Source organism: Kryptolebias marmoratus, linkage group LG2 (genome assembly GCF_001649575.2).
Source record: "Kryptolebias marmoratus isolate JLee-2015 linkage group LG2, ASM164957v2, whole genome shotgun sequence".
In the NCBI taxonomy this organism is placed as follows: domain Eukaryota; kingdom Metazoa; phylum Chordata; class Actinopteri; order Cyprinodontiformes; family Rivulidae; genus Kryptolebias; species Kryptolebias marmoratus.
In genome coordinates this window covers 28,080,604-28,105,953 of record NC_051431.1, presented here as the reverse complement: position 1 = coordinate 28,105,953, position 25,350 = coordinate 28,080,604, and the positions used below count along the sequence as shown (strand labels likewise).

Sequence of the window (25,350 nt, the reverse complement as noted above, 5' to 3'; positions counted from 1 at the left end):
ATCATCAAAATTAAACGAAATAAACATTTGAAATATATGAGTTTGTATGTAATGTATGAATATAATATACAAGTTTCACTTTTTAAATGGAATTACTGAAATCAATCTACTTTTTCATGATATTCTAATTTTATGACCAGCACCTGTAGTCTGGAAAATATGGTATGTGGAAATACTGAAGCAACATCTCAAGACATCAGCTAGGAAGTTCAAGCCTGGGTGCAAATGGGTCTTCAAATGGATAATGACCCAAAGCATACTGCCAAACTGGTTAAAAAGTGGCTTAAGGATAACAAAGTCAATGTTTTGGAGTGCCCATCACAAAGCCCTGATCTCAATCCTATCGAAAACTTATGGGCAAAGCTGAAAAGGCATGTGCAAGCAAGATGGCATACAAACATGGCTCAGTTACACCAGTTTTGTCAGGAGGAATGGGCTAAAAGTCCTGCCAACTATTGCGAGAAGCTTGTGGAAGGAAATCAAAAACGTTTGTATTGTGGATTGTATTATGGGGTGTATTTAAACTTTTGACTTTGAAGAAAGAAAGTAAAATTGCCCTAAAAACATTCTCTCTCTCGTTAATCTGGAATTTAGCAAATAGAAATAATTTTGAAAATCCTAATTGACCTAAAACGGGAAAAGTTCATTCTTATTTCACATGTGGAAAAAATGCATGTGTCTTTTTATATAGTGTATGTAAACTTCTGGTTTCAACTGTATGCATCTCATCTGACACTGTAGCTGCAGGTGGAGTCTGTCCATGTTTGGCCGGTGAATGCAGTAACCACCGCTGACACGAAACATGCACCTTCTCCCACCAGCAGAGCAAAGACAACACCGTGGCCACTTTTTTCACTGACAACACTGATTGTTGGTGACTTCACAATTATGCATGTTTGATTCTTCATTGCCATCACACACTCTTTCCTGGCATAACAGTCACTGAGCTCTTAATTAACCCCCAGTTTGCCACAAACTGTCCCTCCCACCGTCATCAGAGTGGTTGTTCTTGTAGGAACTAACGACACTGGTGTTCAGCAGTCTGAGTTGACCAAAGCTTCTTTTAACCATCTTAAAACATTGTGGAAAGACGTTTTTATCTTTGCCCCATCCTGACCACTTGATTGTTTTAGCAGACCTCTCAGTCTCAGTTTATAGCTATAATTTGCATGTAGACAGCACTGCATGGGTTTTGTTGACAATTTGAACCTCTTTCAGAACCATGTTCCTTTTTTTTAGCAGAACTGGTGTGCTGAACAAATTTGTCAATCTACTCTTGGTTGCTAACTTGCGGCACAATGTGCTGCACGAGGAGCTCATCCTTTCCTATGATGTTAATGTCCTTCATGCATCTTTCTGACTTGCCCCCCCCTCTATGATTCCATCTTCATGTACCAATTAATCTGACCTTTCTTCATGTTGCCCACTTGATGTAGCTTTCAATTTTCCTGCTATGGTGTCTCTTAGAGACCCCACTGAACATCCTGGTAAATTTGATTTCTGTTTTAATGAAGAGAGCTTTTCTTACTCAGTACCCCATGACCCCAGTCTCATCCACCATTAGCCAGTCCCTCCAGGATTTCGCGGGCATTTTTTGTGATTGTTGCGGGCTAAAATGCTTGATTTCGTGGGGCATTTTCCTAAAAGTTGCAATGAAAAGTTGTTTTTTTTTTATTTTTTTTTACTAAAATCAATAAACAACCATAAATTTTAATATATAAACCAAAAATACTTACTAGTTTTGTAAGATAATTACCAACAATTCTCAAAAGGTGCTTTATTTGAGAACTTCGATAGCTTATAAACTGACATTCATGACCATTTCTGGATTGTCCCTCGTCTGCAGCTCTCCTCACGTTTTGCAGACACAAAGTGTTTGTCGATGCGTTTATGTTCGATGATTACACTGCAGGACGTGCAAAACAGCTTCCCCCCACTCTCGTGCAGCTGGGTAGGAAACTGGTTTGCGTGGTCCTTTGCTGAAATCTTTGTGGGCAAATGTGCATTAGCGCACATTTTGGCTTCGGTCACTGCTACTGCATGCTCCCGGCATTCTGATGTTAACAGGATGTGACGTAGTGTGTCTTCTTCATGAGTTATTTGGGGTAATTTTGTATTCCACACTACACAAACCCACAAAGAACAGACCAGAGCAGTGAAGATGTGTTCTCTGGAGTGATGAATCACATGCTTCTCTGTCTTAATCCTATGGATAAGAATGGGGTGTCACTTAGGTTCATATGAATGTGAGGGGAGTTGAGCAAATACTTCTGACACTATATTGTACATACAAAAAAATGGGCCTTATCTTTACATTGGTGGATTCTGTAACTTTCTCTGAACAAAATCGTTCAGCCTGTGTCTCAACAGGTCAATTTCTTCAAAACCTACACAAAGAATCATGCCTAAAACAGATTAAGCACTGCCTGTTAGCTTTAAAAGTTCCCAGCAGTCATATTGGAGGAAAGGGAGATGAAAGCAGAATTTGAGGATAAACACAACTTGAGGGAGAGATGCACAGAAAACGAGCCATCTAGTAGTGCAGCCACAGAGGGCAGGCAGAGTTGATATCAGTGGAGGGATCATGCCCATTTTTCATGTAAAAATTATGCATTTTAGAGAAGCGGTTCTCCTGTGAAAGTCTTTGTCCTCTATTACATTTGAAAGTTTAGACTTTAAGTCAGACTTGAACGGACTGAAGTATGTTTGGGCACTGCAATTTTCTTTGAATCTCAACTGAAACACTTAAAAGGCATTTGTAGCTTTTGTAAATCATGTTTCCTTATCCAAGAAAAAACTTTTTTTTCCATTTTCTGAAAACTTGTTTTTTAAAAATTATTTATTTATTAACATTTTTAATTTTTTTTTTAACGTGTCCTGTCCGGCTGTGTGGCACTCAGAATTGTCATCTGAATGTCAGGGTAAGGCCTAACAGATTTGCTTTCACAAGTGGAACATCATGGCTTTCACCATGATGTTCCACTTGATAAATGAAACTATTAGAAATTGCTTTGGGTTTATTTCAGTTGTAATGGACACAAAGATGAGAAAGAAGAAAGAGAACGGGGAAAAGAGATGGAGGAAAAGTTTTGAAGAGAAAAACCATAGAGATAAAACAAGTCAATTTTTAGGATGCAAGGTTTCTGACTCGGTAAACCGTTGAACGGTCGTGTTTTGGTGTGAAACCAGAACTACTATGTTTAGCACTTCAGTTATCAGTTTCACATGTTGCGTTTCATTTCCTGTCAGTGACTAAAGAATCTGTCAACATTTCAATAGGGTGGGGCTGTTAGTTCCTACTTTTTTTCAGTACTTGTTTTTTCAGGCAACATCTTTCTGCTTTCTACCTTATGAAACACAGAGGAACAAAACAGCTGATTGTTTACAGACGTTGTTTGATTCCAGAGACCGGTAAGTGCATCTTTAAATGTTAATATGCTGAACTGATGCCTATGTATAAACTTTCTTTTAAAAAAAAGCTGAGAAGTTTTCTAAAATTAAAATACATTTTTAAATCTGTAGTTTAATAGACACAAATATTACTGTCTTCAATAATTTTATGGTATTTATAGAAGTATAGTTGATGTCTTGTAATGGTCAAATGCTGATTGATCTAATGTCAGATCAAGTTAATATAAGTAAAACAAAAAAAAAAAACAAAAGACGTAATTTGATTAAAAAATTGACAAAATGTAAAAAAACTGCAACAGTAGAAAACACAGACAAAGCAGATCTTAGTCCATCAGAACTTTTTTTTTCGGGTAATGATATCGCCTGCTTGTTATACAGCAAGGCGACTCCAAGGTTGGCTGAGTTGAGGTTTGATTTTCCATCCCAAAGACGTGACAAGACCATTATCCCAACCAGCTGATCTGATAAAGAGATATGCAATTAGGGAACACACTGAGGGAAGCAGAAATTTTATGTCATGATGTTCAGGAACCTTTGGATTCTGTTTAGAGCAGAACTGTGTGGGTCGTTGATCTGTGTCGTTGCTCTCATGGAGGCACTTATCCCACCATGATAGCCTTGCTCTACTTGTCGTCTATCAGGAGCTTCATCATAAATTTAAATTCCCCTCTGGGGATTAATGAAGTATTTCGGATTATGATTTATATTGTAATGGCAGTGAGATTAAAAATGTGGTTTTAACAGAAGTCAATGAGACATTTTTAGCCACAAAAGTGTCTAGTGGGAGGATCCAGCATTACATACAAAAATACTAATACAATCAAATCCATTTTGTTGCTGATCTCTGACATATCAAAGGCTCTAATTAAGACCAAAACCCCATTAATTAAATATTACATTACATTATAATTAAACAAAAATGCCCAAGGAGTTCACAAATAGTTATCTCCAACATGGTGACTCCAGCCTGCCAATGCAGAGTCACATCTGTGTGCAGGTACAACCCCAATTCCAATGAAGTTGGGACGTTGTGTAATAAGATGATTGCAAATCCTTTCCAACCTACATTCAATTGAATACACTACAAAGACAAGATATTTAATGTTCAAATGGATAAACTTTGTTTTGTTTTGTTTTTTATTTAAAATTCTTTTTTCAAATCTTCATTCATTTTGATGCCTGCAACACAAACAAAAAACTGGGAAAGTTGAGGAATGTTCAAAAAACACCTGTTTGGAGCATTCCATGGGTGAACAGGTTTATTGGAAACAGGTGAGTGTCATTATTGGGTATAGAAGGAGCATCTCTGAAAGGCTCAGTTGTTCACAAACAAGGATGGGGTGAGGTTCACCACGTTGTGAACAACTGTGTGAACAAATAGTCCATCAGTTTAAGAACAATGCTTCTCCACATACAATTACAAGGAGTTTAGGGATTTTGTCATCTACAGCCCATAATATCATCAAAAGATTCAGAGACCTTGAATGTCTGTGATCTTCAATCCCTCAGGCAGCACTGCATTGAAACCCGACATCATTCTTTAACAAATATTATCATCATCATCATCACCTTTATTTATATAGCGCTTTAACACCAGTCACAGCTGAAGCAAAGTGCTGAACAACAGTAATAAATAATTAGTGAGGTCATCATCAATTAGACAAGGCTAAACACAATAATGAATGAAAAACTCAATTCCAAACACAATAAAACAACACAGTTAAACAGATAAAATCAATACCAATAAAATTGAAGTAAAATCAAGTCTCAGTTGGGTTGAAGGCCAATGAGTAAAAATAAGTTTTCAGACGGGTTTTAAAAATGGACAGTGAAAGGGCCACATGGGTTCAGGTACACCTCAGAAAACCATCGTCAGTGAACACAGTTCATCGCTACATTTACAAGTGCAAGTTAAAACTCCACCATGCAAAGCGAAAGCCATATAACAACAACACCCAGAAACATCACCGGCTTCTCTGGGCCCACACTCATCTGAGATGGACTGATGTAAATTGGAAAAGTGTCCTGTGGTCTGACAAGTCCACATTTCAAATTGTTTTCAGAAATTATGGACATTGTGTCCTCCAGGACACAAAGGAAAAGGCCTGTCTGGATTGTTTTTAGCGCAAATTTCAAAGGCCAGCATCTCTGATGGAATGAGGGTGTGTTAGTATTCATGGCATGGGTAACTTGAACATCTGTGAAGGCACCATTAATGCTGAAAGGTACATCCAGGTTTTGGAGCAACATAAGCTGCCATCCAAGCAATGTCTTTATCAGGGACGTCCCTGCTTAATTCAGCAAGACAATGTCAACCCACATTCTGCACGTGTTACAACAGCATGGCTTTGTAGTAAACAAGTGCAGGTATTAGACTGGCCTGTGTGCAGTCCAGACCTGTCTCCCATTGAAAATGTGTGACGCAAAATGAAGCACAAAATACAACAATGGAGACCTGGACTGTTGAGCAACTGAAGTTTTACATTAAGCAAGAATGGGAAAGAATTCCACCTACAAAGCTTCAGCAATTAGTGTTCTCAGTTCCCAAACGCTTATTGAGTGTTGGTAAAAGGAAAGGTGATGCAACAGAGTGGTAAACATACTCCTGTCCCAGCTTTTTTGGAACGTCTTGCAGGCATCGAAATCAAACTGAGCAATTATTTGCATAAAAAATAATAAAGTTTATCCGTTTGAACATTAAATATCTTGTCTTTGTAATGTATTCAATTGAATGTAGGTTGAAAAGGATTTGCAAATCATCGTATCCTCTTTCTATTTTACACAACATCCCAACTTCATTGAAATTGGGGTTGTACAAAGCCAAGGCTTTTCTCTGACAGCCTATGTTTTGGACTTGGTGGACTTGGTTTTTCAAACACAACTTCAGCATTTGACTTGGCATTCATTAAACAAATATAGCCAGTGTCATCTTTTATTTGTATAACTTGTGTTAAAATCCAGTAAGGTTCGAGATGACTTTTTAATCATGAAACATAAGACCACAAAATAAAAAGAGGAAGTGCTTAAGGAAGTTTTAATCATGGCTTCAGATCAGCTACACACAAGCTGTTTAATGCATTTTCAGGAAATGAGTTTGCAGCACAAAGTTACATTTCTCAACATTTTCCTGTTCACTTTTTTACTTTCATCATCAGATGGCATTGCTTCAGCATGTATTCTGCAAATCTGCTAAATTACACTCTTATGTTCCAGCTACACACACAGGGAACCACGTTCGAGAAAAAGTGAAGACAACAATGATCAGCCTCATATTCATGTGGCTGCTGCCATTGACAGCAAGCAACGGAGTAACACCTGCTCTGCTCACCAACTTTACCGATGTGACAGAAGATCAGTTTAGTCACAAACAGCTGACAACAAAGACGTCAACCTTAGAGCAAATCTCAGAGAGTCTGGATGTCAAAACATCTACCACTGAAGTTGTGAGCTCTACGCAGGGAAGCAGCAGCTCCAACCCTTCAACGCAAACAACTCAAACACCTCCTGCAACAATCACCGAAAACAACCAGGCAGCAGCAACTTCAGTTAGTTACAGTCAAAACAATTTCACCAGCTCAACTGGAAAAACAAATAATCAGAAACCTGTAACAATGATTCTGACCAGTCAGACCAGCAACAAATTCAGTCCTTCAACTGAACCTTCAGCGCAAAGCCACTTCACTCAAAGTGAAGGTCCTGGGAAGCCATCAGCATCTGAAATGACCTCCCTGTCTACACCTACGTCCCAGTCAATAACCTTCATTTCTACTGCCACATCTATCAAACGCGACACGTCTTCAAGTTCACATCCAGTTACACTCACCTCAGGTTCCTATAAAACCACAGCTGGAACAACATCCACCTATGTCGAGGAGACCAACATGAAAATAAATTCCAAAAAGACGAGGACGCAAACAAACCACAGCAAGGTAGTGGCAGGGGTGATAGGTGGAGCCTTGTGTTTGATGATGGTAGGGTTCCTGGTTATCTACATAAAGAAACACAGACTTCAGAAACGGCAAATAACTACAGACTGGGCCGGCCCGTCTCCATTCTTAGAGAGTGACACTGATAATGGCAAGGTTCCGCTAAGGTCATCCAATCGAATCTCCTTATCCAGTTTTCTGCCTCAGAGACTGTCCAAAAGACTCTCTTTACTTCCAGAAAGAGACGAGGAGTTACAGGACATGACTCCAGGTGCTACATTTGGAGGGAAACTTCAAGAAATCACATCTGGTCAAGGTGTGGATGGAAAAGATGCTCAGAAACATACTGGGTCTGCTGTAGTGGTTTCAGAAATAAAAAGCAAAGAAGAAGGTACAGAGACATGTGCAAACTGTGTCTCAGAGAGCGCTTCAGAAAACACCATCAATCGGACACCTAATCATTCGGAGGCTGCCAAAATTGAACAAGATCAGTCTGATAATCAATCTGATCTCTTGGAAAAATCTGCAACAGAAGATAAAGATGACCTTGGGTCACCAAAAACAGCTGTACCAACAGATCAACCAAAAACACCAGCTGTACCAACAGATCCATAATAAATAACTGCTATATTGACAGATCCACTGTAAACAAAGGATGTAACAACAGCTGTGTGGACATATCTATATCCACCACAAACTACAGCTATGTTGACTGTATCTATACCTTAAACAACAGCTGTACTGAAACAAATGATGTACCAACACATCCACCAAGGGATTGCTGACCCTCAAACAAATAATCATTCTTAAGGTACACTTTCTTTTGAAAACCCATCAATAGACTCACTTATTCTGCCAAGTTTCCTCTCAGCACTATCAACCATCTTCGTAAGTCACTTACAGTCACTGTTTTCTATGGACTTTTTACTTCTTGTATTGATTATTGTAACTCTTTTCTCTCTGGTCTGCCACACAAATTAATCCATAAACTTCAGTTGGACCAGATTTCTGCAGCTCACATTTTTACCAGAACTCTGAAAACTGCCAGCCAGCTTCAATGGCTTCCTGTCCAAGATCACTTTTAAGGCTCTCTATAATCTTGTTCCTCCATATCTCTCTATACTCCATCTTTTACCAAAATTTGACATGTATAATACATTTTTCTATGTCTTATCTGTTTATATGTCTGTTTAAATTGTAGCATTTGCCAATTTTAACTGTAATTTTTGCCTGGAGGTTATTTTCTTGTTTTCTGTAAAGTATCTCCTCGAGTGTTTTGAAAGGTGCAAATAAATACAATGTATTGTTATTATTAGTTATTTGGAACACGTTCTGATTTAGTTGTAACCTTCAGTCTCCTTAGAAAGGAGCCTATCAGCAGCCACATCTTGACTTGGTAAAATTAGCCCACTCTTTCTTCCTAAGGTCCAAACATGTCAGATTGTGAGGTTATCTCTTCTGCACAGCTCTTGTCAGGTCACCACATATATTTTCTATCAGATTTAGGTACAGACTTTGGTTAGGGCAATCAAAAACCTATTCCCTTCTGGCGAAGCCATTCTTTTGTTAATTTCGATGTGTGTTTGGAGTCATTTTGACAAATAAAATTCCTCTTTATCTTCAGCTTTTTATCAGACACCTAAAGGTTTTAGACTAAAATAAAAAGGAATCTGGAACCATTCATCATTACATCTATTTGGAATAAAACCCAAGTTGTAAGTAAAGAAAAGCAACTCCATAGCATGATGGTGCCACCACCATGTTTCACTGTGGGTGTGGTGTTCTTTTCTTGTTCCACAGTCTTCTTCCTGAACCAAAGAGACCTTTAGGGATTGAAGCCAAAGTGTTAAACTGCAGGTTCATCAGACCAGAACACATTTATCAAAGGCTTTTTTTTAATAACACTGTTTATCTGAGCCTGGATGTTTTCTTTGTAAGAAAAGGACTTCCTAACAGGAGATGTTGTCACATGTAGAACACAACCAGGACTCCTGTAGTTCCTTCAGTGTTGCTGTAGGCCTCTCTGCAGCTTCCCTGACCACTTTCTGTTTCATCTCTTCATCGGATTTGGAGGGACGTCCAGTTCTGTCATGTCTCTGAGTTCCATATCATCTTCACTGTGTCCCATGGAATATCTAATGATGAGAAAAAAAATTCCTTCTCCTGGCTGACTCCTTTTAGTAATCAAACCCTTTTGATGCTTTGTGAGCTCTCTGTGAACCTCAGATTTATGGAAGTGAGTACTGAAGTTTGTTTCCCTATAAAAACAAAGAGTAGGAGCGGAGCAGGACACTCATGTCACAAGACAGGACAGGATACAGGGTCCACAGGAACAAGACATGACGATAATTTAACAATATGTTAAAGAAAACAAAATCTGCCATAAACTCAACTGACTGGTATTTATTGTCTGATTTTTCACAAGTCTTTTTAGATTTTAGAATGAAGCTTCAGCTACATATGGCCTTCTAATGTCTCATTAAAGCTGTGTTTAAACATATCCTTATACAAGGGGCCAAGACAAAAAACCAGATGAAGGGACAGGTTTAACATTTTCTTGAAAAATTAACTAAATTGACCATGTTTGTCAGATTTCTTATGTCAAGCCTAAATTAAGCACTATTTACTGATTTCTAAAGAAAACATTTTACCACAGGTCATAAAAAATCCTCAATGGAAATTCAAACAGCTACAAACATTTCAACCCAAAAGAAAAGCAGAAAACGTGGATAAAATTTCAGACACTCTGTAGCTGTGATGAGTTATTGAAACTCTGTTTTAATATAATTTTCATCACAGAGAAGCGTTGCTTTCACCAATTAACGCAGAGATGATTAAACAGCTGCGTAGAGAGTGGGGGGAGGGACTCTGTAAACGGTATCAGATTCACCTCCAACTCAAAGTTTGATAGACTCTTTTCCTCTCTATTCAAGCTGGTTAACAACAAATTCAAACTTTATTTTCACAGCTTCCTGTGTGCACTTAGCATTAAGTCTGTTCTGCTTTAAATACATGTGCAACAGAGACTCTTCCTCTCAGAACATAACTGCAGAAGCTGCTTACAATAAAACTTGAGTGAAGCGCCTCGTGAGCTGTAATTAAGTGAAAAAGTGCTTCAATGAAGTATTACGTTCAGGGTGTGCACGCTTATGCAACCTTCTTACTGCATGTTTTAAATGGTAAGTTTTTCCTCATGACAGATTTTTTTCAGCAGAGTTGTATTTCACAGTAAAGGAGGAAGAGTTTTGAAATGATTCATCATGGTTTTATGTTTCTACATCATAAAAACTTGTTTTAACAGGGGGGCGGGGACTTTTTTATAACCGTGTACACTCTGAGATGCAACGACTGGTGCTGATACATTTGAAAAAGAAAAACCATCCTGCTTTGTAATCAATGTGATATTTGAAGAGGTCCAGCTGTAAGAACAGAGACAGGACTCAGGTTCCATCTGAAATGTTTATATTTAGCAGATTTAGTCACCCTGGTGATGGTGTTTCCGGTATTAAAGCTTTCTTTAGAACTGCACACACAGACCGAGTCCTGACAGAGGATGTTCAAAACAGACCAACAGATGAAGAGCTGCAGGATGTAACTGATTCCGAAAGCTCTGTGGTGTTTCACCACCAACCCCAACATCCCCACTATCAGGTGTGAAATCAATTTCCGCTTAACCAGAGTAAGACGGTTCCACCTTCTTAACCAAACAAAATGAAAACAAACAACAAAAGCCTTTTCTACATCTAGCACTTTCTTTAACTTTGGTAAAATACAAATATTTCCTACTACTAAGTAAAAGTAACTGTTACTTTTATAGCACTTATTTTATAGCACTTATTACTAAAAGATAGTGGGAAACAGTTACTACTAAAGCCTTCTAATACATTCTTTATACGTATATAAATACACAGAGGTGGAAAGAGTTCCTCTGACTGTTTACCATGAATCTGTGTTTAAAGTACAACTATGTAAAAATCAAAACAAAAACTCCTGAAAATTATTGTTTATTGTGTTATTCAACTGTTCATGAATGTATATTTTGTTTCAACACTTTGGAGTTCATATGATCAATTTATTTAGACAGCTTATGAATTTGTAAGTTGCTACTAGTTATACACTTGGATCTGGAAAAACAAATGACTTGAACACTGAAAACAATAAAAATGTCTTCCAATAAGCCTGACTATAAGTGACTAATTCTTTTACTATTTTCTTAATAGATCTCATTTATCAGTCACAAAAAACACTTAAATCAAAATCATTTTTAATTATAAGACTTATTAATTTATTATATCTTCCTTATTTATCACTTTTTTTGCTGGTTTCTAATGAAAATAGTTTATCAAAGATAAAAACTGCTAAAATAAACCTTATAAGAAAATTCAAAGAGCTGCAAAAATTTCACCTGAAAATGACAAAAGAAAAACATCTGTCAATTCACCTTCACCTCAAAGTTTGATAAACTGTTTTTTCGTTCCACCTCCAACTCAAATTAATTAACAAGAGGTTCAAACTTTCTTTTTCTCAGCTTTAAAGTCAACAAATCACCAAGTGAACTCAGCATTAAAGGCCCTTCCATACTCCATGAGAAGTCACAAAGTCTGCTCTCATTCACGTGATGCGTGATGAAAATTTTATCAATTTTGTTTGCAAAGCAGCATCGTCCATCCCCTCTTGATATAAGGCTGGGGCTGAACTTTTTTGCACAGGGGTTTGCATCGAGTATTGTATGATTGGTCAGAAGTTGTTGTGGGCGTGTTTATGTGGAAAAGCCGGTGAGCTTTAATGGAGTCATTTTTTTTCTTCTACTGCTCTGCTGAGATTTTTTTTTAGATTATTTCTGTAGGCAAAGTCATGAGACAGTGTTTTTGCTTCGTTAAACAATTTTGAAGTCAATGAAAAACTGGGAATTCTAGTCTCATGTGATCTTGTTACAACCCCCTCTCTCAGGTGTGTTGGAGCAGGACAGTGGTCCTCGAGGACCAGGATTACCACCGCTGTAGACTGTCAGAGCAAAAAAAATGTTAAATGAAAAATTTGGATTCCATGAACGAATACATAACGCCTGATGCCTTTAATGCCAGATCAGTTAGAGCTCTGAGTACGTGTTGCCATTCAGCTTCAACTACAACACCAAATTTTAGCTCAATATCTGTAAAATTAAGACAATCAAACACGCATTTCATAGCAGCAGGTGATAAAAAGCCTGCAGGATGCAGAAACAAAGAGCTGCTGGTGTTCCCATTGTGCACACATGTTTAGATGTTGCTTGCCTCATCAGAAGTAGAGTGGCTGGGCTCTCTGCTGCAGTTCTCTCTCTCCCTGCCTCTCTCCTTGCCTCTCTCCTCCTCCTCCTCCTCCTCATCCTCTCTCACCTAAAGCTGGAGCTGCATTGGGACGCTGCAGAGCAGAATGCAGCGCTAACCAGCAGCATGTCCGGAGCTCCAGCACACCAGCCCTGACAACCACAACAAATCAGCTGAAGAGCATTAAAAAAGCTCTAAGGAAGAGAAGACTAGAAGAGGAGAGGAAGATGAAGACAAAGAGGATGAGGTGAGTGATCTGAACTGGAGCCATCAGCACGTGCATATGCCATAAACAGCTGAACCTGTCTTGTAGCAAATATTTGAATAAAGTAGTTTTAAACACAGACTGGCCCAGGTCTGTCCATGTGGATCAGGGGTTCCGATGAATCCAGCAGATCAGCTCTAGGACTTGTCTGCACTCACTGACCCACACAGATCCAGTACCACTGCAGCACTCTCAGCTCCAGAACCACTGGCAAAGTTTCAACACTTCACAGGGACGTTCAGAACCAAGAGGTCCATGAGCAACCCTGGGAGAAAGTGATCTTTGACACATTTCATCACTTTTCTACACCCACTTTTACCTGTTCAGGGGGACAACATGCTGCAACTGAACTCTAGCATTTCTGGATGGAATGTATATCACCCACTACCTTTAAAGACTTTTAGACTAAGATCACCTTGAACTGTTTTGGTCAAATGCTGTAAATGATGTTGTGCATGATCTCATGCAATATTGGGAGATCTCTCAAAATCTAATCTGTGCTCAGAGTATGTGTTGTGCATGAGTTTCAGCTACTACCACACCAAACTTTAGCAGAATATTGAACACACACACACACACACAGACGGGCAAAAACATCATCACCGTTTTGCCTTTGGTGGCAGGTGAGAATCAGTTCAGAACCAGGGAGATGCTCTCACAACTCCACCAATCACCCTGACAAACACATCCTCTGACAGTGGAAGAAAACTGGAGTGTCCGACACACAGAGAACACTTGAACGCCTCACAAACAGCAGAGCAGCAGTTTCCAGCACATCGCACACCTCCTGAGGTTTGCCACCAACCAAAACTTGCTTCCTGTCGTTACTAATATGTGTGGGAGTGTGACACATACAAGTTTTATTTCAAACTGAAAGATTTTCTCTGCTAAACAAAGAAAACCAACAACAGGGAGAACTATTTGCAAGTACAACAGCATCACATACATGAACATTCTTCTCTGAACATCTACAGCTACGTAATTAACACTTGTTCAAACAATTAATATAACCTCATATTTCATTTAAATAAAAACAAATTAGTTTACATTTGTATGGACCTGGGTATAGCTGGTCTGTAGACATCTCTCTGAGATGTTATGATGTAGAACTTTTTAACACATCGGATTGTTAGTTTCTGAGCTCAAGATTAAAGGACTAACATTTCTTGAAGGAATGAATACCCCCCTCTGCTTTTCATGCCAAAGTTATAGACTAAGATCATCTTATGATGAGAAATAATAGAGTTACAGCTGTTCTAGTTAAAACTTAGAATGCCTTTGCGATATTGTGATCTCACAAGATGTGTTAATGCTTGAAGTATATCTTAGAAATGACTCCCAGGTACTACCACCACAAACTGTAGCTCAAGATCATTAAAACTATTTGATTTATTGCCATTTATGTGTTTGCTGAGGTTGGTTTGGCTGCAAAAGGTAATCATTTGTAGAAGAATACACAATAAATACTTTCTGGGAGTTTCATTAAAATTCATCCAGTGGTTAATGAGATATTTTGCTAACAGACAGACAAGCACACACAGACATGGGCAAATACATTATTGCTCCTTCTGTTTTGATGATGGGTGATAGTAAATGAATCTGAACACCAGAAAAGTGCAAAACAAAAAAGACTGCATGTCCCTCAGCTTGAGTCCATCAAGGGTTCCAACTAAACTTCCATTTTTTAATTATTCAAAACTTTACCAGACTCAAAAGACCAGATTTACTTTTAGCCCATTTTCTAGAAAGAAAAGTTTAGTAAAAATTGATGTCTGACATTTCAACTGTGGTCTGTTTTTTTTTTCTGCCAACGTCATGAAATCAAACTAAAAAGGGAAGTTCACCTCTAAAAAGAGTTAATTTCAGAGTTAATTTCCAATTTCCACATGTTCAGATTTTTAAATGCAATCAGTGGGAAAAGTGCTCTGGTTAATCAAGCAAATTATTTGTAGATATGTAGACTATTATTCTTTTAGAAAAGGAATAATATGTCTTTCCAAAGCCAATTTCTCTTTATTCCATCTTTAAACCTGAGAACTACTGAAGTCTATCTTCAGACTTTTCTACTCTGCATAGAAACCCGGTCCATCTGAACCACCAGTACCAAGCTGTGCTGCTTTTTTTGTCTCCGTCTGATTGTCTTCTTCTCTCAAACAGATCCGATCACTGGAACGAAGGTTTTACCAGAACAGAACCAAGGGAATGCAGGTAATCCCAGGTGAGGCAGTGGATACACCTGTTTTACTGACCTGTTAATCTGAACAGATCAGAAATCTGACCAGAACATTCTCATCTTTGACTAAAGGGCCTCAGATTCCATCTGTGATCCCTTTACTTTGAACCTGCTTTATAAACTAAAACCAGAACCAGATGACTGTAGACTGGTTACATCACCTGAGACTTTCATTTAAGAGGGCTTTATTATTTGGACAGAATGTCAGATTCACACAGAAAAATGAACTGAATTTTTCTCTACACATCTAATTCAGCAGACAGGTCAAATATATCTTACTGAATAAATTTAATATAAAACAAAAACAATAGTGTTTGATACCTTTCTCTCTATCAGTGATTTTTAATTAATGTATCTAATTAAAATATTTTTCCACACACCATCAAAACAGCAAAAAATACCATCCAATGAAAATCCAAATATACAGCTATGTTAAAATTAAATAGATAAATGCAAATCCAATCAGACATTCTGCAGCTCTGATGTCAGCCAGATGGCCTCACATTTGACTCCAGAATCCTTTGGTCTACAGAGGAGTTCATGGTCGACTCAATGACTGCAAGGAGCCCAAACCATCAGCCCTCCACTGCCATGCTGACAGCTGGCATCTCTACGAGACATATTTTATTGAAATTTTCTGAAATTCTCCACTGGATGTAAATTTAGAATGAACTTTTAGGGTCAACCAGATTCAAGATGGTTGCTAAGCAACTTTAACAAACACAAAAATGAACATAACTGAGTCAGTTATACAGATATAGACCTAGATTTTGGTGTGGTAGTAGCTGTGATTAATGCCCTACACATACTGTGAGTGCTGACAGATCACAAGGAGTCTTGCAATAATGCGTGAGATTGCACATAATGTTATTTTTAAGGTTTGATCAACATGGCTAAAGCTCCATTTTTCAACGCAAGTTTTAATTTAAAACATGTGGCATGAAAAGTTGGTGGAGATATGCATTCCTTTAAAGAATACCATACCTTTTATTCATTTTTATTATTTTCCTTTTACTAAAACCCTAGAAGTGAAAGAGAGTGGATTTACTTTTTCTTTTGACTAAATGTTAAATGTCAGTACTATACTTTAGATTTTGACTTTATCCAGTACAAAACATCATATTTGGTATAAACAAAGAAATCTGCTCAGGTCAAGGTAATAAGAGAACCTGGTGGAACAGTCAGCAAAACAGAAATGAAAAGAGAGAACAAAATATATAACAAAACAAAGAGCTATTTCTGCTTTCTGACTTCATTTAAGAAAGAACATATTTTCTAATGGCACTGAGGTTCTCCATTTCTCTAAAAACTGAACCCAGACAGTCAGAGATAGTTGCATCAGGCTGAATGTCTTGTAATTATTAATTTTTAACTTTCATATTGAACAATTTTATTACTAATTGTTCTTAACTGTTCTTTACTTCACCTGAAAATGCCCTGACCTGTATTTGGCACTTGTTTCTTCCTGTAGACCCAAAACCATGCCTGTGAGCTCTGTCTGTCTGCTGGTCCTGCTGCTGTGTGAGTTTCTGGGAGGAGGGGTTCTGTCTGTGTGTCCCACTATGTGCTCGTGCAGCGGGGGTCACCGCGTTGTTGACTGCTCTTTAAGAAGTCTAACCAAGTTGCCTGTGGGTCTGCAGCACAACATCTTGTTTCTCAACCTTTCCTTCAACAGGTAAGAACCTGTTGCGTGTCTCTAGCACTTCCACTTCATGCTTTGTGCGAGACAAAATGGAAACAGACAAGCTTGAAAATAAAAGTCATTTGAAAAACAGCAGTGAATGTTGAAGCAACTTTTCAGATCTTCTTCTTTTGGTGGCTTCCTTCAGGAGTCACCACATCAAACTGTCTACCTCCATTTAGCATATCCCAGCATCCTCGTCTGTCACACCAACCCTCTGCAGATCCTCCTTCACTACATTCATGAACCTTCTCTGTGGTCTTCCTTCTTTTCCTGCTCCTCTGGCAGCTTCATATTCAACATTCTTTATTTCATATTCCTCCTCTGCACATGTACAAACCATCGTAGTCTCGCCTAACCTAGTCTCCAAACTGCTGAACCTGAGCTGCTCCTCTGATTTGTTGTTTTTGTTGTCTTTTTCTTTGTCATTCGTCTTCTGTATCATTGTCATCGTCTTCTGAGTCATCAACGATGTCTTCTGTGTCGTCTATGTTGTTATGGTCGCCTCTTGTGTCGTTGTTGCTGTCCTCTGTGGTCTTGTCGCTGTCTTTTGTGTCCTCTACTGTGTCGTCTTGGTCAGCTTTTGTTTTCCCGGCTCTGTCTTCTGTGTCATTGTCATCATCTTCTTTGTTGTTGCTGCTGCCATCTTCTGCATCATTGCCTCCATTTTCTGTTGTTGTAGCACTCTTTTGTGTCACTGCTGTTGTCTTCTGTGTCATCGTCCTTGTCTTCTGTATTGTCGTCTTTGTTGCCTTCTTCTGTGTAGACATTTGTGGTGCCACTGTATTTGCCACTTTCAATTTGTTGTCTTTGTTTTCTTTCTGTTCTTATTCTTCATCTTTTTTTGTAATTTATTTTTACCTCATCTTCTCTGCCTTTGAATTGGTCGTCTTCATCTTTTTTGTTATTGTCTTTGTATTCTCTGTCATACTCATCTTTTTTTTGTTTGTCTTTTTTGTAATTGTCTTCTTTGTCGTCTTCCTCTGTTGATTGCTCCCTTTAGGGTCCTCCACAGAGGATCATCTGCCTCCCAACAAATATCTGAATACCTTCATTACTACCACTTCCAGCTCCTCCTGTCTATTTGTTACAGCCACTGTCTCCAAATCAAACATTACAGCTGGTCTCACTACCATCTTGTAAACCTTCCTTTCCACTTTCCTCTCCTTCTGTCACAACCCCTCCGCCTGTCAACCTGTTCATCACTATTGATCCCTGTTGAAATCACACCTCATCTTGAACCCATCTGCCATTTTTCAGTGCCTTTTTCAGATAAAAGAACAAAATCATTTTAACAACAGCAAAAAAAAACAAAAAAAAACAACAACCAGAAGACAAAATTAACAATGCGCTGTATCTGTGTGTTAATAAAATATTCGGATTTGAGCTTTAATTCTTATTTTAGTTTGGTCCGTTTACAGTATCAGTTCTGATTACTCATGAAGTGACAGTATGCTGGACCTGAGTGTAAAAGATTTTATTTGACAGCTTGCAGGTTCTGGACAACCAGCTTAGCCTGTATGGCCACCTGCGGACATTGGACCTCTCCTACAACCGCCTGGAGAGGCTCCCCTCAGCACTGCCAAGGTCTTTGTGGGAGGTTCGAGTTGCAGGGAACCAGCTACACTCTTTGGATAAGAAAGACACAGCTTACCACTGGAACCTGAAAGTTCTGGATCTGTCGGACAATGAGCTGAACAAAGTGGTCTTCATCAACAACACACTGCTGAGTCTGAAATCTCTCAACCTCAGCTGGAACAGGTTTTGGACTGTGCCCACAAACTTGCCTCCCAACCTGGAGTGTATTGATCTGTCTCACAACTATCTGGTTCAGATACTTCCTGGGTCATTGGACCGGCTTCCCAAGCTGGTCAAGTTTTATCTGCATGCTAACCGTTTCACCTGGTTATTTGAAGGGGTCTTGGATAAGCTGACGGGGCTGGAGATGATTACCCTCGGAGATAACCCGTGGGCTTGTGAAGAAGAAGAAAACATGACAAGACTCCTTCAATGGGCAGAACGAACCCAAGCAACAATTCTGGGATGTCCGTGTTACACCAAACCCATCTGTGGACAGACACCAAATAGAGAAAACACCACCCTGTTTACCTGGCCTCCACCATGGGCAAATAAGAGAGCTGGGAGGGATGACACTCAGTCACCTGCTCTGTCTAACATCCATCAGGACAGAAGAAGTCTGTCTGAATCTGAGGAAAAAACAGTCCTGTTGGCCTGGGGACACACAAGTACAGCGGCACCCACACAGTTTTCAACGAAGAACCCTCAGATCAAAAACCATGCAGTCCACATCCACACCAAAACTGTCACCATGACTATCACTGTCATAACAACAGCATTCAGTCCCCTCTAAACCACTGGATTCACCAAAAATTGGGCCTATAGACTGTATATTAATAGACCTGTGACAGGAACCAGGAAGTCTAAGCATGAACAAGACAATGCAGTCAGGTTTTGTTACAAGTTTTATATTATGTTCCCTCCATGTGAATCAGTGGTGCCCAATTCTGGTCCTTGTGGGCCACTATCCTGCATGTTTTAGATGTGTCACTGCTTTCACACACCTGATTTGAATAAACGAGTGATTAACAGGCTTTTGCAGAACGTGAAAACCATCATGAAGATTAAGGAATTAACTAAAACATTTAGGACAGTGGCCCTTGAGGACTTGGATTGGGTACCCCTGTTGTAAATGAACCAGACACTGTTAGTAAAATTTAAATGAATAATAAAAAAAAAAAATTCTTTTTTTTTCCAGATGTTGAATCTTGTTGATTCGTTTACCATAGTTCTTACCTTGCTTCCGTATGTCGAAATATTCATCTTTCTAACATGTTTAGCTGTAATTTGTTATTTTATACTTAAAAGAAAGGTCGTACCACCATGACTGACTGCAGGAGAGTAGGCAGGACTTAAAGCTTTGCATCGCTAGTGTTCAGACTCTGGTTTCAAAAATACAACATGGCAGATTCCAAAAAACAAGATCTCGTGGCTTCAATACTCAACAATAAAAAAAGGCAGGGACATTTGAACTATAATATACACTCACTGGCCACTTTATTAGGTACACCTTGCTAATACTGGGTTTGACCCTCTTTTGCCTTCAGAACTAGGAAACACTCCTCACAGATTCTGGACTATATAGACATGATAGCATCATACAGTTGCAGCAGATGTGACAGCTGCATGTCCATGATGAATCTCCCGTTCCACCACATCCCAAAGGCACTCGATTGAAATCTGGTGACTGTGAAGGCCACTGAAGTTCAGTGAATCGAGACTCATCAAACCAGGCAATGTTTCTCCAATTTCTTATTGTCCATGTTTGGTGAGTCTTTGTGAACTGTAGCCTCAATTTCCTGTTTTTTGCAGACAGGAGTGGCTTCCAGTTTGGTCTTCTGCTTCTGCAGATTATCTGCTTCAAGGTCAGACGTGTTGTGTGTTCAGAGATGGTATTCTGTGGACCTTTGTTTGTAATGAGTGGTTATTTGAGCTACTGTTGCCTTTCTGTCATCTCAAAGCAGTCTGCCTGTTCTCCTCTGACCGCTAACATTAACAAGACTTTTTTGCTCACTGGATATTTTCTTTTTTATTGGACAATTCTCTTTAAACCCTAGAGATTGTTTGTATGCTAGATCTAATGTGTCCCATTAGAACAGCAATTTCTGAAATACTCAAACCAGCTTATCTGGCACCAACAACCCCCCAACATTCAAAGTCATTTAAAAACTTGAGCAAATTTCTCAGTGTTTGTGACCAAGTGACCAGAAGCACCCTAGAATTACAAAAACTAAGTTGAGAAAGGTTCTGGACACCTGCAACAACTGACTATTTTGAGAGTAAAATATTTTGAGGTTCAAAATTCAAGCAACAAGACTGTGAGCCTACGCGACTCAAGCAGGAAAATTAAGAACCATCGCAAATGTTTTGAGATATTTTGGAAACTCCCTCATGAATGCTGTGTGTAAATTAGTCTCCAACAGTCATAGTCCAGTGAGATACAGTATTAAAGAAAAAAGGTTTTACTTTTCAGGACAGAGATGGGTGTTCAAGTAGATCGGTCAGTCTGCTGGTTTATGTCAGAAAGTTGCTTTGTTTCCAAAGTTTCAGTACAAATTAGAACATGTCTACTACAAGGTCTACTCCACCTCACAATAATAACAGTAGGAACTGCATTTATAAGACATACAACTAAGGAGGTTCATCCTTCATCACTGCAACACTTTTGGATGAATCTGTTAGCCAGAAAGCCTTGTTTTATGTCATGCTAAACCTTAAAACAAAATTTAATTACTCAACAACAAAAATTCATGCCAAAATAAACTTACTCTTCTATATAAAGCCAGAAGGTGACTGGTCCTACCTGCGAGCTACATAGTAAAAGACCGGGTTTCCAGACTTGGAAGTTCCTGCTTGGTAGAAAATGTTGAGTGTCTTTAAGGCTTTAAACTCCTCCTTTTCATGGACCTGGTGTCTACAAACAAAAGAAATTAAAAAGTTATGATCAATCACATTTATATGACAGACTGCTCTATTAAATAAAGACAGATGAGATTTTTTAATACCAGTTAGGAGTGGGTGTTATAATCTTTAGTTTGATGCATTGTGATGTGGGCAGGAACAATTATGAATCGAGCTAAAAATGTAAGATATTGATAATTACTCAACATTAATAAGCTCCTATTGTGGAGTGCAGAAGTGAAGCCCAGACAGTTTATGGTGTGCACACAATAGAGACAAGATAGCTGACAGAGACATAAAAGTAGTGCTGTGCAATCAATCAAACCTGTAGTTTTTCTGTAGATGCATCGATAATTGTAGAATACTCACAGTGTAGCCCACCAAATCCTAAAAGCTCTCGACAGTGTCCTGTGAGGTTCTGTATTTAAATCTAAATCAATAGTGTGCTAGTTAAGGTGTATCCAATTGTGAGGTGCCAGAAGAGTTCCACCTTTAGTGCCAGTTCAGTACCAATAGGCTGTGGTGGGAAAAAGCCCTTAGCTATTTACTTATGTACACAAAAATAAAGCGCAATTTTAAAAAAAAATGGCTGTGTGTCGCTCAAAAATCAGTGAGGTGGCAACAGAAAATTTTCTCAAAATCATGAATCACCAACTAGACTCCATCTGTCACAACCTACTAAGAAACTGGCTTTAGCAGACTATGCAAGGGCCTACCTATTAATGAACAAATTATGAAGGTTTAGGCCTAATTAGCCTGTTTACTGTTATATATGTCACATTTATTTATTACAGTCTCTTTGTACATTTTATTTAGTTTCAACATATTCATTAAGTTAATTTTCATGCTGAATTAATAGGCAGTTCAATGACAAACCAAGATAGGAGCTATGCAGACAAAGCTGAACAACATGATCCTGACTGGGAGGGAAGAAAACACTTTAGGAGCTTAATACACAAAGCTAACCTTTAAAATCTAATCTAATAAGAAGATAACCTACTCAGTATCTTCTTTGGTGTCTTATCTGCACCTGCGTAAAGACTTCATCTGATTAGTAGATTTGGTATGCCATAATTAAACTGTTGTGATGAAATGTAATGTATAAGAATGGACTCACACAAACAGGAATCAGGATTCAGATTTTAGCCATGATCCTACCTGGTCATGAACTCTTCAAACTTAGAGCTGGTCAGATTGAGACTGGACCAGTGAGTGTCGGCCACAGGCTTGTGTTCTGGTGGGCCAAGGTAGGCCAGCAGGGTTGCCATCTTATCAAAGGGTCGCCTGCCTACTGCTTTGTGGTCTCTGGAAGAATTTCACAATAAAGCTTTTCCATAACAAAAATTGTACAGAGATGTTTCTATTGATGTGCTTGACAGTGATTATCAGCAAAGAAAACTGTAGCCATCCTGACCTGTTACTGGACAGGTACTGGCCAATCCTCTCCTGGTTGTTCCACAGCAGACGGTGGAGGGCCAACACATTCCCATCACTGATGAAGGACAAGCTGTGGTTGACTGAGTCGCTAGGTGGAGAGTCAGATGCTATATCCAAGAAAAACCTGCAGCAGAGAGCAAAGAACATAATCTAAATGTGGCAGTAACAGGGTGTAATAAAGAGATTCATTGTTCAAGATATGTCTTGTTTTTTCCATATCCCTATGGTTTTAGCCATCTTATTACACAAGTGTTTGATATGTGGTTTCCAACAAAGCTTGTGATTCAAAATTACACACTAAATCACACTCAAGAGGTCAGGCTTGACAAGACATTAGATCAAGGAACAAAGGAGCTATCAGAGTGGACTGACCCAGCCCGGACCGTCTAGAAAGCTAAACTGGTATACACTCACAAACAGAGGACGTGTTGTGTGCTGGACCAGAACATATTTTGCTCTATTTATGTGGAACCAACCTCTTGACAGACTGAAAGTAGAAGGGGTTGTTATAAGTTCACTTACAGAGATCTGCAGACCTGTCAGTCACCAATCACTAGTTTTTGTCAAAAAAAAAAAAATCTCCCCTCTGCCAATAAATCTCAATATCATAGTATTTCAGACCATTGCCCCATTCAGTTAGACATGTGTTTCACAGATGATGTGAAATCCCGTTGTTTATGGCGATTGGACCCATTATTATTCGCCAATACTTCATTTAAACAATTTATAACAGCTGAAATGGACTCCTTCATGAAAATAAATACCACGCCAGGCATGTCATATATTACAACTTGGGAAACTTTGAAAGCTTATCTTAGAGGGCAAATAATTTCATACGCAGCCCACAAAAAAAGGAAATGTAGTTGTCTTCTTACTGATCTATTGGATCAGATTCAAAAACTTGATAATCAATATGCTATCTCACCTGATCCAAATTTATATAAACAGCGTCTACTCTTGCAAGCAGAACACAACAATCTTTCGACTGAACAAATTGACTGACTTCTACTTAAGACTAAACAAACTTACTTTGAACACAGCGATAAAATAGGCAGATTATTATTAGACAAGCTACAGCCAGCAATGCTATTGCAGAAATTCATACGACTCAAGGACAATAATCCTCCCATCCTTTAATTATAAATGAACATTTTCAAGAGTTTTACACTAATTTATACAGGTCACAAGGCCCTGTCAGTCCTCTGGAGATCAAATCTTTTTTTGAACAGTTAAACATCCCTAAAGTCAACTCAACAGATCAAGCTGATCTGTATACCAAAATATCAAATAAATAAATTTTACAAGTTATCACTTTATTGCAAAATGGAAAGTCACCCGGTCCTGATGGACTGCCAACAGAATTCTACAAAACATTTTCATCTAAGCTCTCTCCTATTATGGAAAAAACTGTTTGAAGAATTTGAAGAAATGAAGAATTTGCAAGAACCTCGTCTTCATTTACTGAGTTTGTAAAAAATACAAATATTTCATAAAACTATACAAAACTATTTGGCTGCCTTGCTTAGGTTAGCGGCTTCCACTCATGTATATAATGTGGAGGTACCTACCTTTTCCCCTCACCCCACTCTATTTATTTTTGTTATATTAGGTTTTGTTTTGTTTTTTACACTTAGGGTTTTCCTTTTTTCTCTTTTTTGGGGGATATTATTCCTTTGTGAAGATAAGTTTTGTAAGAGATCTTTTCATTTATGATTTTTGAATATGTTAACTGATTTTCATTTCAGTATGTTAAGCTAAAAAACATCAATAAATAAAGTTATATAAAAAAAAACTTTCAGACATGTAGTGTTTATTCAGTCTGCTACTTCCAAAGTGAATAAATGACACCATCTAGTGGCACACTGTGTGCTATTCTGACTTCCATTTATATCAGTGAATCACTAGGGAATGTCTACAGTCGCTAAATAATGTCTACATACTGTATGTGATTTACTAATGACCACAGATGTCTGTAAACATCACAACACTACAGCTCTGAAGGTTCATCACTTTAATCCTTTCTGCAGACAGACTGAAGCTGCAAACCTCCCCTTCTATTGTCCTCTCTCCAAGAGGCAAAACAAACCCCAGCACCTTTTAGGTCAGATACAAGGGGAGGATGATGTCTCAGATAATGTGTAAAATTAATATGCCATGAAGCAAATTCCACCTTTAACAAGTCCCTACCAAGCTGCCTCCTATGTTGGTGCAGCATCTGCAGTGTGACTGACAAGGAAACTCTGCAGGGTTTGGTGAGTCATTGGGATCTTACTCCGATCTTTGGACAGAACTTCTAAGAAGAGATGGAAGAAGAAATCCGTGAGCATTGAGAAAGCTCCTTATCACTTCTTTTAATTTCCTGGTCAAAGATATTGTTCTTTCTAATCCAGGAAAGTCTGAATATGCAATAATGTCATTTAACTGGCAACAAAGCATTTCATTCAAGGTGGTATCTCATTGAGCTGCAAGAAGTTATTGAACGGTATTCATGAGGGACCCTCCCAAATGTCTCCAGATTGTCTTGCGGCTTTCACTGGGTTTTCAACTTCCTCGTCAGAGTCGCAAAGGTGCACAGTCTTGTCACTTAAACATGTTTAAAAAGAATTTGTGCA

At 38.6% G+C, this 25,350-nt stretch overlaps 3 protein-coding genes across 5 annotated transcripts in view; 2 read left to right on the top strand and 1 right to left on the bottom strand.

Moving 5' to 3' along the window:
* Positions 1–25,350, bottom strand: part of nf1a (neurofibromin 1a) — a 148,698-nt gene that overhangs the window by 44,730 nt on the left and 78,618 nt on the right. For all 3 annotated transcript variants that reach the window (XM_017432166.3, XM_017432168.3, XM_017432167.3), the window contains 3 exons: positions 22,716–22,862; positions 22,460–22,606; positions 21,204–21,314 (listed from right to left, as the gene is read on the bottom strand). In XM_017432166.3, coding sequence (XP_017287655.1) covers positions 21,204–21,314; positions 22,460–22,606; positions 22,716–22,862 — 405 coding nt within the window. The remainder of the gene's footprint in view (positions 1–21,203; positions 21,315–22,459; positions 22,607–22,715; positions 22,863–25,350) is intronic.
* LOC108245334 lies at positions 3,270–8,855 on the top strand. Its single transcript, XM_017432169.3, has 2 exons — positions 3,270–3,411; positions 6,625–8,855. Exons 1-2 carry the CDS (start codon positions 3,351–3,353, stop codon positions 7,950–7,952), a joined length of 1,389 nt encoding a protein of 462 aa, XP_017287658.1. The 5' UTR covers positions 3,270–3,350; the 3' UTR covers positions 7,953–8,855.
* On the top strand, positions 16,550–20,297 carry omgb (oligodendrocyte myelin glycoprotein b). The gene is made up of 2 exons (XM_017432172.3): positions 16,550–16,816; positions 18,311–20,297. The coding sequence occupies exons 1-2, from the start codon at positions 16,623–16,625 to the stop codon at positions 19,191–19,193; spliced, it is 1,077 nt and encodes a 358-aa protein (XP_017287661.1). The 5' UTR covers positions 16,550–16,622; the 3' UTR covers positions 19,194–20,297.

What these genes read in the sequence shown, in the direction of transcription:
- LOC108245334 (XM_017432169.3), top strand. Translation starts at nt 3,351, where the DNA reads ATGAAACACAGAGGAACAAAACAGCTGATTGTTTACAGACGTTGTTTG. An exon ending in TTGTTTGATTCCAGAGACCG is followed by an intron (nt 3,412 to 6,624) that starts GTAAGTGCATCT and finishes CTTATGTTCCAG; the next exon opens with CTACACACACAGGGAACCAC.
- omgb (XM_017432172.3), top strand. Translation starts at nt 16,623, where the DNA reads ATGCCTGTGAGCTCTGTCTGTCTGCTGGTCCTGCTGCTGTGTGAGTTT. An exon ending in CTCAACCTTTCCTTCAACAG is followed by an intron (nt 16,817 to 18,310) that starts GTAAGAACCTGT and finishes TTTATTTGACAG; the next exon opens with CTTGCAGGTTCTGGACAACC.